General features: G+C 36.7%; 1 protein-coding gene across 19 annotated transcripts in view; it reads right to left on the bottom strand.

The window, feature by feature from the left end:
* Positions 1-143: 143 nt before the first annotated feature.
* LOC109405943 (synapsin) overlaps positions 144-14857 on the bottom strand; it is a gene marked incomplete at its 3' end in the record, with an annotated part of 32469 nt that continues 17755 nt past the window's right edge. For 8 of the 19 annotated variants that reach the window (XM_062845815.1, XM_062845817.1, XM_062845822.1 and 5 more), the window contains 3 exon segments: positions 144-514; positions 8184-8536; positions 13888-13967. In XM_062845815.1, coding sequence (XP_062701799.1) covers positions 144-514; positions 8184-8421 — 609 coding nt within the window. 19 annotated transcript variants of the gene reach the window in all.

Raw genomic sequence — 14857 nt, 5'->3', positions numbered from 1 at the left:
AGCGTGCCAGGTTTTTGTTACAAAATCATATGGTTATATTCGTAGTAATCTCGATGTGCACTATCCAAAAGCAACAGTTTTTATTAAAAAAAACACGCTAAAAAAGAACGCTTCTAGCAAGAAAACAAATATGCCGCATTTACCTGGAATTGATACAACGAGTGTAACGAGTTAATGCTTGGCACTCCTCCGTATTTCAATCCTAGCAGCGTGGATCGATAGTCCTTTGCTCCGTCGCGAGGTGCCTGACGAACCAGGATAAAGTCGGGACGATACGACTTGGGTTGTTTGGAACTGCCACGGTTGAACGACACCAGTGGACCAGCGTCAGCATTGGCAGTCAATGAAATTTCTCGGAACTCCGCTTGCTCTACCCGTATGTCGTAGTCTCCGTGCAGACGCTTGCCTCGGAAGTATTTCGACCAATCCGTGTTCTGATCGTCTAGCACTAGCAGTGTGAAGCATTTGTCCTTGTTAAATGGCTGAACTCGGGCTGCACTGGAAACGGCCGCTCCTGTGGAGGAAACCATAAAACATTTTGGATTTGTAAAACTGTTTTGAAATCCATTATCCTCCTGGATTTTTTTGTATGAAAACACAAATATATTTGTATGGACAAATGCCCCAAATGGAAGAAACGTGCCTCCAGAGCCGGCCTTCTGATACCTGATGGACTGGTTTTGTGGTCTAGTGGCTACCGCTTCTGATTCGTATGCAGATGGTTCTGAGTTCAGTTTATCTGAGCATCGTTTTATCAACTTTCTCCCTTTTCTATACATATGCAGCTCATGCATATTCCTCGGTATATTCGACATTCGTATGTTCATAGCCATAGCTAGAATACCTATAACACGAATGCCTACAAATAATGCAGCCAAGCGAACTGTGAAAAGGTAATAATTTCACGCAAACATTTCGACAACCTTATGCAGGCGCTGAGGACTTAACGGCCTACAGTGCCCAATGTGGTACCACTTCTCTCCCCACATTGACCGGCAACCTGACGTAGCAGGCATCATTCTAGCCTAAGAATAGAATGATGCGTAGCAGTTCTCAATGAAATTGATATTCACACATTCTATCGACCAACATTGTTTTCTAGCAATGGGTAACTAAAGGTCCCATTAGACGCGACAAATATTTGGCCAAACAAGCCCAACAAATGACCAACATAACGTGAATCATAGCAACCTTGGATAAATGTCGGACTTTAATGACAAATATTTGCCATAATGACAAACAGTCTAATGGCACATTAAGATTGTATTGATTTTATTTTGAAACTTGCTGTCCCAGCAACAGCAAACGTCGTACTGCCTGCCTACTGCGTTTTTTGACATGCAGTTGTGTAAAAAAAAAAAATAACCCGCAATAGTTATTTATGCAACAAGTTGCAAAACGATGTTTTTTCAGCACGAGTCGTACATTTGTCCAACGAGGCTTGCCGAGTTGGATAAATACGACGAGTGCTGAAAAAAATCGAGTTTTGCAACGAGTTGCATACAAAGGTTTTTGCAATTGCGAAATAGTTATTTATGTAACGACTTGCAAAAAGTTGATTTTTGTAATTGCGTTGCGTTTTACCCTACTCTTCACTCGCGGTTGTAACGTTGAATCGGCCTGCTTTTCTTCACTAAAACAAAAGTGCCGAAAAGCGCTACTTTTCGGCACCTTTGCCAGAACCCACTTTTCGGTAACTTTCGAGGCTACCGTAGACACAGCTGCTACTTCTACATCCTCTAATGAGCTCGAATCTGAATCAGGACTATCCAGATTCAGATTAAGACTGCAGATCAGGCGTAGAAGCAGCAGCTGAAGCTACTTTTGCTCTCGCCCATGGTGCGGTTGCGGTACGACGACGACGGGAGTTTGCAAATTTCTGACACCTACCTTATCATAGCCTAGGCAGCATCCATTTATTACGTAACGCTAAAATCGACAATTTTCGACCCCCCCCTCCGTAACGCTTTTTTGTATGAAAAATCAAAAATTTTTGTATGGACCGTAACGCTCGGCCATACTCCCCCCTCCCCCTGGAGCGTTACGTAATTTGTGGATGGCGCCCTACCTGATCAAACAAAAGCAGCACGCTTACGCGCATGAATGCTGCCACGTGGTTCGTCTTGATACATGTAAGCGTAGCAAGATTATACCAAGGATTATACTGGATGGGTATTTTTTGCAATTACAAAAAACTTTGTATGCAACTCGTTGCAAAACTCGATTTTTTCAGCACTCGTCGTATTTATTCAACTCGGCAAGCCTCGTTGGATAAATGTACGACTCGTGCTGAAAAAATCATGATTTTGCAACTTATTGCATAAATAACTATTTTTCAGCAAGAGTCGTACATTTATCCAACGAGGCTTGCCGCGTTGGATAAATACGAAGAGTGCTGAAAAAATCGAGGTTTGCAACGAGTTCCATACAAAATTTTATGCAATGATTTTTTTCATAATGCAACCCATTTGAGTTGCATAATGTTCATAATGCATTTCAAATGAGTTGCATTATGAACATTATACAACTATTTTTCATTATGCAACTCATTTCAGTTGCATAATGAGCCAGTTCGGAAAAATTGACCATTATGATATCAAAATGAGTTATATAAAATGTAAATTATGATACTTAATTCCATAAAATACCTATTCAATCAGGATATCTTCCTAGCTTCACAAACATGAAATCAGTTAGAACCACGTGGAAACCCTCATGCACGACAGCGCGGCTGTTATGTTGATCAGGACGGCTACGGCGTAGTAGGTGTCATAGATTTTCACAGCACTTTTCGGCACTTTTGCTTTAGCGAAGAAAAGTAGGCCGTTATATGATTGCTACTGCGAGTGAAAAGTAGGGAAATAAGCAACGCAATTGCAAAAAATAATTTTCATTGCCCGTGAAATTCGACTAGAAAAGTAGGAACCCGGTCGAATTTCACATTTTTATGCACGAACACGTCGTAGCTCTGCATGAAAGCAACGGTGGAAGTATTATGTAGACCTGTTTATCCGTTTATGAGCCACTTCGTGATATAAACACAATTCCATTTTTATTTATATAGACAGGTACAATGACCCCACACCAATGAATCACCCACAGATTCCGTTTGAAGTGCATACCTCCCATTAGAAAAAACCTTAAAAAAACGCTTTTAACGTTTCTTAACAGCTCTTTGGTAAAATATAGTCGTCGCGTTTGAAGCCCGAAGTTTCCTAAACACGCGATAATCGACTTTTCTCCAAATCCACCCGAGCAGAAGAGAATATCAAATTAAAAACTAAAATCACATAACCTGTTTTTAAATCTTGTTTTGTTATTATTTAATTATCAAGGCATAGCTTTTCCATAACAAGTTTTGTTGGACAATCTCATTTTATTATAATCAAGTTCACATTCACTCAATTACATTTCAATAACATGTTTTGTTAAAGTATAAGTTTTGTTATTGTTGTTCTATTGATCAACTTATCAACAATAGCATAACAATAACAAATTTTGAAATCAAAGCAACAATTAAGTGCAAAAAGAGATCTTCGGCTCCGTAAAGCGTTATACGTTGATTGAGCCTCGAATAAATAAATGAACTAGATACATCAAAGCAACAATTCGATAATAATGACCTGTCCTTTTGTTTTGTTCCATGTTTGTATTCAGTTAGGATGCAAATTTCTGAACGAATCCTCTGAAAATTTATTAAGTAATATTCGGAAAAACACTTGGAAGTTCTGGATGAACCCTTCGTTACCTTGGAGAAGCCTTCAAGAGAACTCCTGGCGTAATCTTCTTAGAAATTTCAAAAGTAATTCTTCTGAGTAATTATTGGAACTCTTGGCAAAATCTTTTGAAAAACTCCTGGAGAATTCTCCGAAAAAAAACCCCTGGTGAAATTCTCAAAGAAATTTTCAGAGAAATCAGAAGATGAAATTCGGGACAAATAATCACGGGAAATTCTGAAGAAATCCTTGAAGGGATTCTGTTCATAATTTTAGAGGTATTTCTAGAGGTGTCTTTGAAAATCTGTGAATGATTTTGTGGAAAAACTCTCGGAGAAATTTCTGGAACATTTTTGTTTTACATTCTCTTAGAATGAATTAAAAACTGAATATAGTATTTTTCGAGCATTTAAAGTATTGTCACTCATGTTTTTGGTGGGTTTTTGAGACAAAGTGAATAATTTCATATAATAATTATCATAATTTACTTATTACCGATTTTGATATTATAACAAAATTTGCTTTCCGATTATTTTCAATAACATATTAATATCAAAATTTGTTATTGAAATATTTTCCAAATTCACTGTTATTAAGTTGTTATTCAAACTAACAAAACAAGTTATTAATATGGTTTTCCAAGAACATTTTTTTGTTATGATATTTGTTATTTTGCCGCTTATGACAGACAAGTTTATAACATAATAGGGGGATTCACTTAACAGCGTAAACTGATTAAACTGATTAAACATCGCGATCACCAAGGCAATCTTTGATTATTTCATTCGCAGAATCATGAAACATTTCAAATAAGCAGAAAATCATGGCTTACGCAGCAATTTAATCTGTTTAGTGAGTACCCCTAATATGTTATGTTAATAACTTAAAAATAACCGATTCTATTATTCAGTTTTTTTACCCAAATAACACAGCTTCTTATGCTGTTGTTATTCCCTTCTGCTCGGGCATACATGAAACCTAACGTCGGACATGGTGCGCCGGACTGCGGATCAGGTCGTCTATCTAACACTTCAATTATAATGCCGAATCTCGGTTGCGTATGCCGAGATTTGCACTGCCGAGTAGACAGTTAAATGTTTTCATGAGATCTCAGCTAATGGTCCACTGCACGAATTTATGCCGGCCTGCTTACTCTCACGGAAAATTTCATGTAAGAGTAAGCAGGCCAGCAAATATTCGTGCAGTAATCCATAAATGCCGAGAATCAGTATGATATTCCTCGTTACGAAGCAACCTACTGCAGTTTGTTAGTTGAGTCTCGGTTAAAATTCAGAAACCGAGAGCCGCACGGCCGAGCTCAGTGAATAAAGCTGTGAAAGGTGTGAACGCAAAAAATCCGTCAAATATTTCGATCTGTTGCACGAATAATAAAGTAGCAGACAACTGTAACCATAATAAATCAGCGTGTTTTTTAGATGAAAAATACTGTGTAATCTTGTACCGACTTTTCGAACCCTCTAAGCAGAATACCCTCTATGAATGAGTGTAATCAGTTTCGTACCTTTTAATTCCGCCCTATGTTGCTTATCCTTTGACAGATACGCGTATTTCGACTACCACTTGTAATCTTCCTCAGTGTCAGTTATCCACTGTGTAATATTGACTTTACCTAAACTTTTGAACAAAATACTTGTTTCATAAAATGTGGGGAAAACAGGTACATCAGGCATCAGACGTTTGATTACATCAAACCCTTGAACTCTTAGGAAGCGAATGTGCATGACCACTTGCGCGACAGGCACGGGGTATAACATTCGGGATCACATTGCTAATGTCGCGTCATTTTGACGGTGCGATAAATGCAATAATTCTTGTACTGAGCGGACTTTCAGTAAAAATAAGAATAGTAGCTAGAGCGGATTGTTGATTTTATGTTGCATGAAGAAGAAGAAGAAAAGCGATGATGTTTTGAAAAATCTTTATCCCTAAAACACAGGGGAAGATTTTAAAATGCCTCTCTAAAATCTGAAACAAAACATAATTAAAAACGGTTTGATATACGGTGTTAGACTTTGGACGGACCACAAATTTTCTTCTTCATGCAACATCAAATCACCAATAGGTTTTAGAACTACTTGTGCACCCGCATCAATTCCCGGCACCTCGCAGCAAAACAGATCAGTATATCACTTGCCGCATATTTTCTAAACGCACTTCCGTAGGTAATCATTTCCCGCAACATTTCCGCAACGGGATCCACAGTCAATGAGCTACATGTTCACTCTGAAGCCGCACAAGTGCTCAAAACAACTATTACATGCGGACGGGTACACTTCGTCAGCACAAAGATGGGTGCTGAAGTGATTTCCCATTTGATTTTGCTGAAAGTTCGGCACTGGTGCCGAGAATTAGTGCTGGACTACTTAGGTGCAGTAAATTCATTCAAAATCAACTTTCTAGCAGAAAATCTTCACAACAATCACTGTTAACAACAAATTCACGCAATAAGATACAGTGTCGGACAAAACAATAAGACCACCGGTCCTATTTCAAACAAAATGACCAAGTTTGACTATATGGTACTCGGTTTCTAGTTGACAAATTTGGCTGAAATTTTGACAGCTGACATGGAATAAACGGGAATTTTGATTTGTATTAAATTAATTGATTTCTGTTCACTACTTCCAAAGTTACAGATATACGGTGCGACAAAATTATAACACCAGATTTTTATGATAATTATTTGTGGTCAAATCAATGAAAATATCCACAAATTTAAATGGCATCCTTAATTTTAGTACTTGTTCATCAATCATCAAGTATCAGATACTCTCATATATTATTTGATAATAGCAATCTGAAAGTGGTCCTATTATTTTGTCGTTTCGTATATCTGTAACTTTCGATGTGGTGAACAGAACTCAACTAATTAGGCACAAATTAAAATTCACGTAACTCCATGGCGACTGACAAAATTTCAGCCAAATCAGTTCACTAGAAACCAAGCATCACATCGTCAAGCTTGGCCATTTTGTATGAAAAATGGGTGGTGGTCTTATTGTTTTGTCCGACACTGTATCTGACTCAAATGGAAGAAGTGGACAAAAACGGTCGTTTCGTTGTAAATTTAGAAGATGCACAATTTTGTTTACATGTAGTGCCGGAAATGGGGTCAAAAACCCTATCTACTGTGAGCACAATTTATGAATCAGACAAAGAAACGACCGAAACTTTACAATTCCCAAAAATTTTCACCAATTTTTAACGTTTATACGTAATGTTCAGCCTCTAAACCTGTTAGATTTTGTGAAGATTCGATAAAATTTTGTAAATATGCTCTTATCTCTGCTGGATTTCATAGAGGGTGTGTAAGGAACGTTTGGTGACCCGAAGCACAGAATTTTGTTAATTTGGGAATCTATCTGGATTAAATATTTGTGATGAGATGCGCACAAAACTTTTGGAAAATTTATTGTGGAATCCCCCAACTTGAGTCAAAGAGTGATTTGAGATGAAATTACCATTCTTTTCATCGATTTCGTACTTCTGTGACGCTGGAACTGCTCTGACCTTCATATACACGGAAGAAACACGTGCTTGATGGACAAACTGAAATTTTGAATTGCGGAAAGACATCCCCGTGCTCCGGTGGGAATCGAACCCATGACTCCCAATTCACTAGACGGGCCTCCAAGTTACGGAGCCACTTGACTATCTCCGTCTTCTGAAGGCGTAGAACTGAACTCGAATCCTTCTTCGGACAGGGATGGTCAAGTTGCAGTATTTACCGTTCCTACATGTGTATAAAATTTCATGAAAATCGTTTAAAAATTGACTGAATTATAGCGAAAACCAGACCCGTGCAAAAAAAAGAATGGGGTGTACTCAAAATCACCAATGATGCGAATACAACCCGAGCAAAGTCTGACATCAAATCGAAAACTAATTTTGATGTTGTGATATTGCAAATTATGATTACTCAGGTTGATGTCGTTTTGGTCGTTTTAACGGTTAAAACATCAAAAATGAGAGCAGAAAAATGTTCCTGTGAGAGCAAGTTGAAAACAATTCCTGCTATCAGTGATGGCAAATTGATTACTGTTTTTGCTATCAGTGGGAAAAAATGGAAAAATCGTCAAATTTAGAGTTTTTTCGAATAATATGGGAAACCTAAATGCAATACGTTAATTGCAATGATGGTATATCATTGGATGCTTTATAAAAGGTCGCCTAGAAGTTTTGAAATGACTTGAAAACTTGAACATTTGTAATAATTTTAAATGACAGCAAAACGATATCAAAATTTGAAATCGAAATTAATCAAGACAATCTTATATCAAAATATGATATCAATTTGCTGCTGATTACAAATCGTGTTTTCGATTTGCTATCATTTTGTTGTTAGACTTTGCTCGGGAATGGTGTCGTAACCAATTGTTTTTAAATATGGTGAAATATGGAGCTGGGGATTAATAACGGTACTCTTATTCTAAAAAACATACTTACCAATAATCGAAGCACCCTGGTCACGTGCCGCGCCGGTTAAGCTCTGTACACGCTGCAGCAAACTTTCGCGTGACTTTGCTGGACTAGATGGTGCACTGGTTCCCCGTTGGGGTCCTTTCCCGAAGCTCAGTGATAGTTCGGGTCCCCCCGTGGGAGGTGCAGACCCTGGAACTGGCCCGGGTGATACGGCCGAGCCGGGTGCCGGAGGCGGGGGGATATTTGGCGGTCCACCAGGCATTGGTTGCTGCTGTAGAGGGGGTTGTGGGCGTGCTGCTGGTGGTAAATCTTTGGGATCGACATCATCACACTCAGAAGACAAGTCTCCCGAGCTGAATCTACCAGGTAAAAAATCTCTATAGTGATAACACAGTGCAACAGGACAGAAGGGTTGGATAGAAAATGGCGGATCAATATTATCAGATTACACGTTTCACATCACATCGATCATGTTGCGATAAAAAATTGAGAAATACATGAAAATATAGGAAAATACGTTTAAAGGTTAATACTACATATGCGATTAATGTAACCGCATAAAGTTAATTCAAAATTATATTCGATACTATGAAGGTTGTGCAAGGGAGATCTGGTAATATCAGATTTTAAGTCCACTAGGATTTGTAACCGATAACACCGTGTTAAGCTGTTCAAATGATAACTGCCAAATTACGCAAAAACCCACATTTCTTATTTTGTAGTATTCAAACGAATACAAATCAATTATTTGTGCATTTTAAGTTTCTGAAACATTCTATACTAGCTTACAAAATCAAAAGATTTAAGAAAAAGCTGTATAATGGAAAAAAATTAATGAATTGGCCACTCTTACGGTGGTAGATCTTTCGGAGAACCTGGTGGCCTCAGGTCCGGAGAACCTGGTGACCTCAGGTCCGAAATACAGGGTGCGGCAGGAAAAAATGCGAAAAGTTCAAGGCACTATTACACGCTAAATATGGGATATGTATGACTATTTTTTCATGACAGTGTATCAGTCAATGTCTATATATTCTAGCACTGAAAAATAAAAATGAAAATATTTGATGTTTAACATGTGATAATGTAGGCCTAATAAGCGGATATCAATAAACTGCGCGCCCAATGGTCATTAAACAAAATGGCTATAACAGTAACAAAATTAGCTCAAATTCGATGAACAACCAGACCACACTGATCCAGAGCCATGTAGTTTCACATACCAGATGAAATAAGTACATATATTTGATGATATTGTAGAGAAAATCAAAAATTTTGTTTTATCAGATGCGAAATTTAGCGACCTGTGCGATTTTCTGCGGTTTGAAAATTCTGGTTGTCTTCATCTTCAGGTGCCGCCCTGTAAAGGTTAGTGACCAAAATGGGAAATTTTTTAATTAACTTTTCAGAAAACTAGCCTATTATAGATCATGGAACGTTGAAACATAGATTGGTTAATGTCAAATGGACGAAAATGAGGTTTGAAGTTGAAAAACACTTTCGCATTTTTTCCTGCCGCATACTGTAAAACATCATCTATACTGCAGTTGTAGACATTCGTTTAGCCGAGGCATATTTTTTATATTTTTTTTTGCAACTGTAATAATTTCATGTTCTTTTTTTAATTTTTGGAGTATCCTCTAGGTAATTTGCCTTAGTCAATGGGATGAAATATAATAAATTATTTATTTTATGGCCGTAAAATACAAGAAAAATAGAAAATTTGCCTAGACATTCGTTTAGCCGAATTGTACAATTTTTAGAATTACATAATAAAAACTATCAAATTTCGGATAATATCCAACACAATCATTTTGTATGGTGATCTGCATTATAGATCGACTTGTAAATCATTAATTTGATCGTTTTCAGAAGTGTTGCCATATTAATTTTACATGCATATCATATAAGTCAGTTTCAGTATTGAAAATGTATCCTAATTGAGATTTGTTGTAGTTATTTTCATCGGAAGTGTTTTAAAAGTTTCCAATAAAGGTATCACGACGAGTGCAGGTTGAAAATCTACGAAGAACAAAATTTTTAACAGAAAAAAAATGCCGCAAATCATCAAAAACTCACGTGTTTAAGTATTGTTTTGATGAAATATGATAGTTTAACTTGCATAAATCACAGCGTTTACTACTATTACGTCTTCTTATAGATCCCAATAACTGCTAGACTGTATTCTGACTAAAATAACATGCATTGGACGCCTTACATTTTGAGAAATGGCATCCAAAGTATTCAAATTTCTAGCATGAACTACTTATTTAATAATTTAGACGTTCCTTTCAAATAAATCTTGTTAAAAATGAATGTGATTCAAATCTTGGACTCATTTATAATATATTTCTTCAAATTGAATGAAATAAGCCAATGTGTTGACCATGTCATGCATTTTTGTATGAGCATCTGCTATAAAAGAAACAGGGTTCAAACATTCCGACTTCTCTTGCAGTTTTTTCGCTTGGCAGTCTTCTAATTCATTTAGTAGTGCTAGTGCTAATTCATTTAGTAGGGGTCTCCAGTTAGCCTAGTGGTTAAGGCTATGGATCGCCAATCCGGAGACGGCGGGTTCGATTCCCGTTCCGGTCGGGAAAATTTTCTCGACTCCCTGGGCATAGTGTATCATTGTACTTGCCTCACAATATACAAATTCATGCAATGGCAGGCAAAGGAAGCCCTTCAATTAATAACTGTGGAAGTGCTCAAAGAACACTAAGTTGAAGCGAGGCAGGCAAAGTCCCAGTGGAGACGTAGAGCCATAAAAGACAGAAAGAAGAAGTGCTAGTATTATACAGCTATACTTCAGAGGCATTAGGATACGCCTTTATTGCTACACAGAACTATTTATTTTAGCTTTTATCAATTCCATTTTGATGTTGAATCAGCCGGAAACCTGAATACTTTATTTTCTTACGACATTTTATGCAATAATTTAAACATTTCCAACAATAATTCTGTGCCATATTTAAAAATCAACTAATCTAGCTTACATTAGAGCGTTTACAAAAAGCATTTTTCTTAAATAAATTAATTTATCATCGTTTCTCTTTATCGGGACAATTTTTTGTAATATTTCTTTGAATTTCACAAATAAATAAACTTTTAAGGTCAATTATCTAGCTAACACGTCATAAACTAAATGCCATGGGGTATATCCTCGAAATACACTCACGATATTACGAAAAATCCATAGAAAACCAATTTTTCATTCACCTCGGCTAAAAGAGTGTCTAGGCAAAAATTGACATTTGAAGGGGTTTTACCCTCGTTTTTGTAAAACAGTATCAGATATACTATCACTGCTATAAAAAAGTTTTATCATAAAATCTTTTGCATGAGTTTCCTGACACTTTTACGAAAATGTTTGGGCCTTGGCTAAACGAATGTCTATCACTGTACGACAAAAACCATCTTGGAGGAATCGTGAATCTTAAATTTACCATTTTTACAGTTATAATGGATCTTTTGTGAATGGACCAAGTCCATGATCGAGTAAAAAATTGAGCAAGCAAGTAGGAAAACGAGGAACGGTATCCAAGGTATCATTGAAATCTATTGATGATAAATACACGACAGGGGTTTCCAGGCCGTTAGGCTCGCGGTGCATTTTTTGAAAATAATTCAGGCCAAACATTTCAATAGGTCCTATCTGCATTTGAGAGGCTCTCTTTGTTCACTTTCTCTTTCAATTATTGCAATGTAATGGTACACTTTTCAACTACTTTTGCAGTACAAATCAAAAGACGATTGTTTTGACCATCGTTCCATGCAAGGAGACAATCATAATTCAAATAAACAGCTGAGATATTATCGAAAGAGAGGAAAACCAAAGAGAGCCTCTCTTCTGCAGATTGGACCTTTAGACATGTTTGGCCTGAATTGGAAGATGCTTAACGAGAGCCTCAGCCAAGTCCTGTGTTGATCCTAGATGGTTTAGACTAGGGTATTTTAATGGTTTTTCCCAAATATTGCTACATTGCTGGATTTTATAGGGATCTATGGCAAATTCAGCGCAAAATACTGGGAAACTTTATTTTCAGAATATTGAAATATTACTGACAAGATTATTGGTGATTTTATTCCCAGGATTTCTGTTCAACTCATTACACGGTGTCTGTCTATGGTAGAAGAATATTATTAGAACAAAATCATTATCGCTAGGCCACCCACCAAATAAAAGCTAATCATTTCGAAATGTTCTGTTAGGGGTTATTTAGCCATCTACATTTTTGATGAAAAGTACCCAAAAAATGGGTATTTTTGTTCTATAAACACGAAAAAATAAAAATTATTCTGGACCCCCCGATAGAACATTTCCTCCTATTATAAATGAATAAAGGGATTGATATCGCGTAGCTCTAATTTGAAGCGCATCGAATTTAAGCGATTGAGTGCTGATATATTAGACGAAGCCATCTGGGATATCAGATTGAGTCACCTGGAAATCAGCCTAATTTCAATTACAGGGATGGCCAAAATATTTGGGATAGGCAACTTTTTTTCTCCCACAAAAAAAATCTACATGCTGTAACTTTTCATAAAGTGCATCAAAAAATCTCAAAATTTGACTGTTTGTCAACCTATTATATGTGCATCATTGGTACAAATTTGGGCTCGATCGATTAATTTTTCGCGAAGTTAGAACCATTCGGGTAAAACACTATTATTTAGACAACTAATTTTTGAACTGTTATATCTCGGAAATCAGTGAACCGAATCGAAAGAATTTTTTAACGTTTATCAACAATATATTGATACTTAATACGACGTTATAAAATGTAATATTTTCTCACGGCGAATTAAGTTATACCGGATTGAAATTTTTACCCATATAGAGGAAAATAAGTCAAATTTACAATACCACACAAAAATTACTAAATGTGTTCTTCCTTCAATCTAAATAGGCTCTAATATATCTGATTAGAGATAACTTGAGAACAGAAGTGGAAAGTCTTTGGATATCAACACTAAAATTTATTGACATTGATGTTAAAAAAATAATTTTTTTCGAGAAAAATCCAAAAAGTGTCAATCCATGATAATTTTTTTCAACGTTTAAAAAGTACCTATGTTTTAATGGTTTGTGAAGCATTTGCATATTGTTAGAGTACGTTCAAAATTTCATTCAATTCGGTTCACTGGTTTCCGAGATATGACACCTCAAAAATGAGTTGTCTGAAAAATCGTTTTTAACCGAACGGTTCTAATTTTGCGAAATATTAATCAATCGAGCCCAATTTTGTACCAATGATGCACACATAATAGGTTGACAATCAGTCAAAATTTGAGATTTCTTGATACGCTCTATAAAGTTATAGCTTGTTGAACTTTTTTGTGAGAGAAAAAAAGTTGCCTATCCCAAACATTTTGGCCGTCCCCTGTATGTAACCACGTTTACTAAGACGATACGTTGTACCCCGCTTTCCCCTATTTGGGGTATCATTGTCTCGGGTTGCCACACGGTGTTATTGCATTATCCAGCTCTCGCGCAAAGCACGTCTTCAAGGATACGGGATTAAACAGTGGTGTTGGAAATTTAAAATGTCAAAGCTCATAAAAACTGAAATGATAACGTAAACTGCATGCCGATGGTATGACGTGTAATATGTGAATCGAGACTGATAGGGATATGGAAAGGGATTTACTACCAGGGGATGTGTGTAGTCTACATTTAGAAGGAAAATTTATGCCGGACGGTATGAAGAAAAGATACGTAGACACTTACCGCCGCTTCAGGAAATTAACATTGCTGGTGAAGCTACTCTTGAAGCTTGCGAAAGACAGTGTGCCGGCTTGTGGATCCTGCTGAAGTATGGAAGTGGAGAAATGAAACGAGAACGTTATTGCCGGAGGTGAGCACTTATAGTTTCAAGATTCTGAACAGTGGAGAGGAAAGTACATACAAAAAGGCAAAAAGCGATGTAACTCTTAGATGCTGTTTAGATATTTTGCGTGACGATGTTTATACTTGATATAGTTTCTGTGGGTGCTGTTTCTCCATTCAACGTGCACCTTCTCACCTAAGGTAGCCTTCTTGAAATGCATCCAAGAACAATATCTGTTCCTTGAGTAGATGGTTCATTCAATATCGATTTCATTGTTAGGTACCGTGATTTCGGGTGAAATTGATCACTTTTCGCAGTTTTTGGCGAGTAATTTTTGAATACTTATCGATAAGGATAAATTCAATGCTCTAAAACAAGTACGACCATGGTTTTCATCAGTCAAAGAGATTAAAATTTCCACTGCAAATCATTTTATTACAAAAAAATATTAGAAATAAAAATCGAAAATTTTATTTTCGGGGTGAAATTGATCAGTTTGTGAAATGTTGTTGTAGGTGCTGAAAATATTTTTTTTGCAGCTTGACACTATAATATTGAAATTTATACTTACCGTTTTGATGCCACTACGGCCTACTTTTCCTCACTATAAAAAGCAGTTGTATTATGATTCATAATGCAACTCATTTGGGTTGCATTATGAATCATAATGCAATTGTTTGGCAAACAACCTGTGTTTTCACGTCAAGTGCTTGAAAAAACTGTGACGGTTATAATAGCACAGCTTGCTTGATTCAAGATTTGGGTCCAGCTTGATGGAACACGTGGGTGATCCTGTACAACCACCAATAAGCATGATGATACTGATGGAAATGATCATATTACAGTATTTTTTTCTCATTGCAAAAAATG

This window comes from Aedes albopictus, chromosome 1 (assembly GCF_035046485.1).
Source record: "Aedes albopictus strain Foshan chromosome 1, AalbF5, whole genome shotgun sequence".
Classification (NCBI taxonomy): Eukaryota; Metazoa; Arthropoda; class Insecta; order Diptera; family Culicidae; genus Aedes; species Aedes albopictus.
Note: the sequence above shows the minus strand (reverse complement) of the source record. Positions and strands in the feature narration are given on the sequence as shown.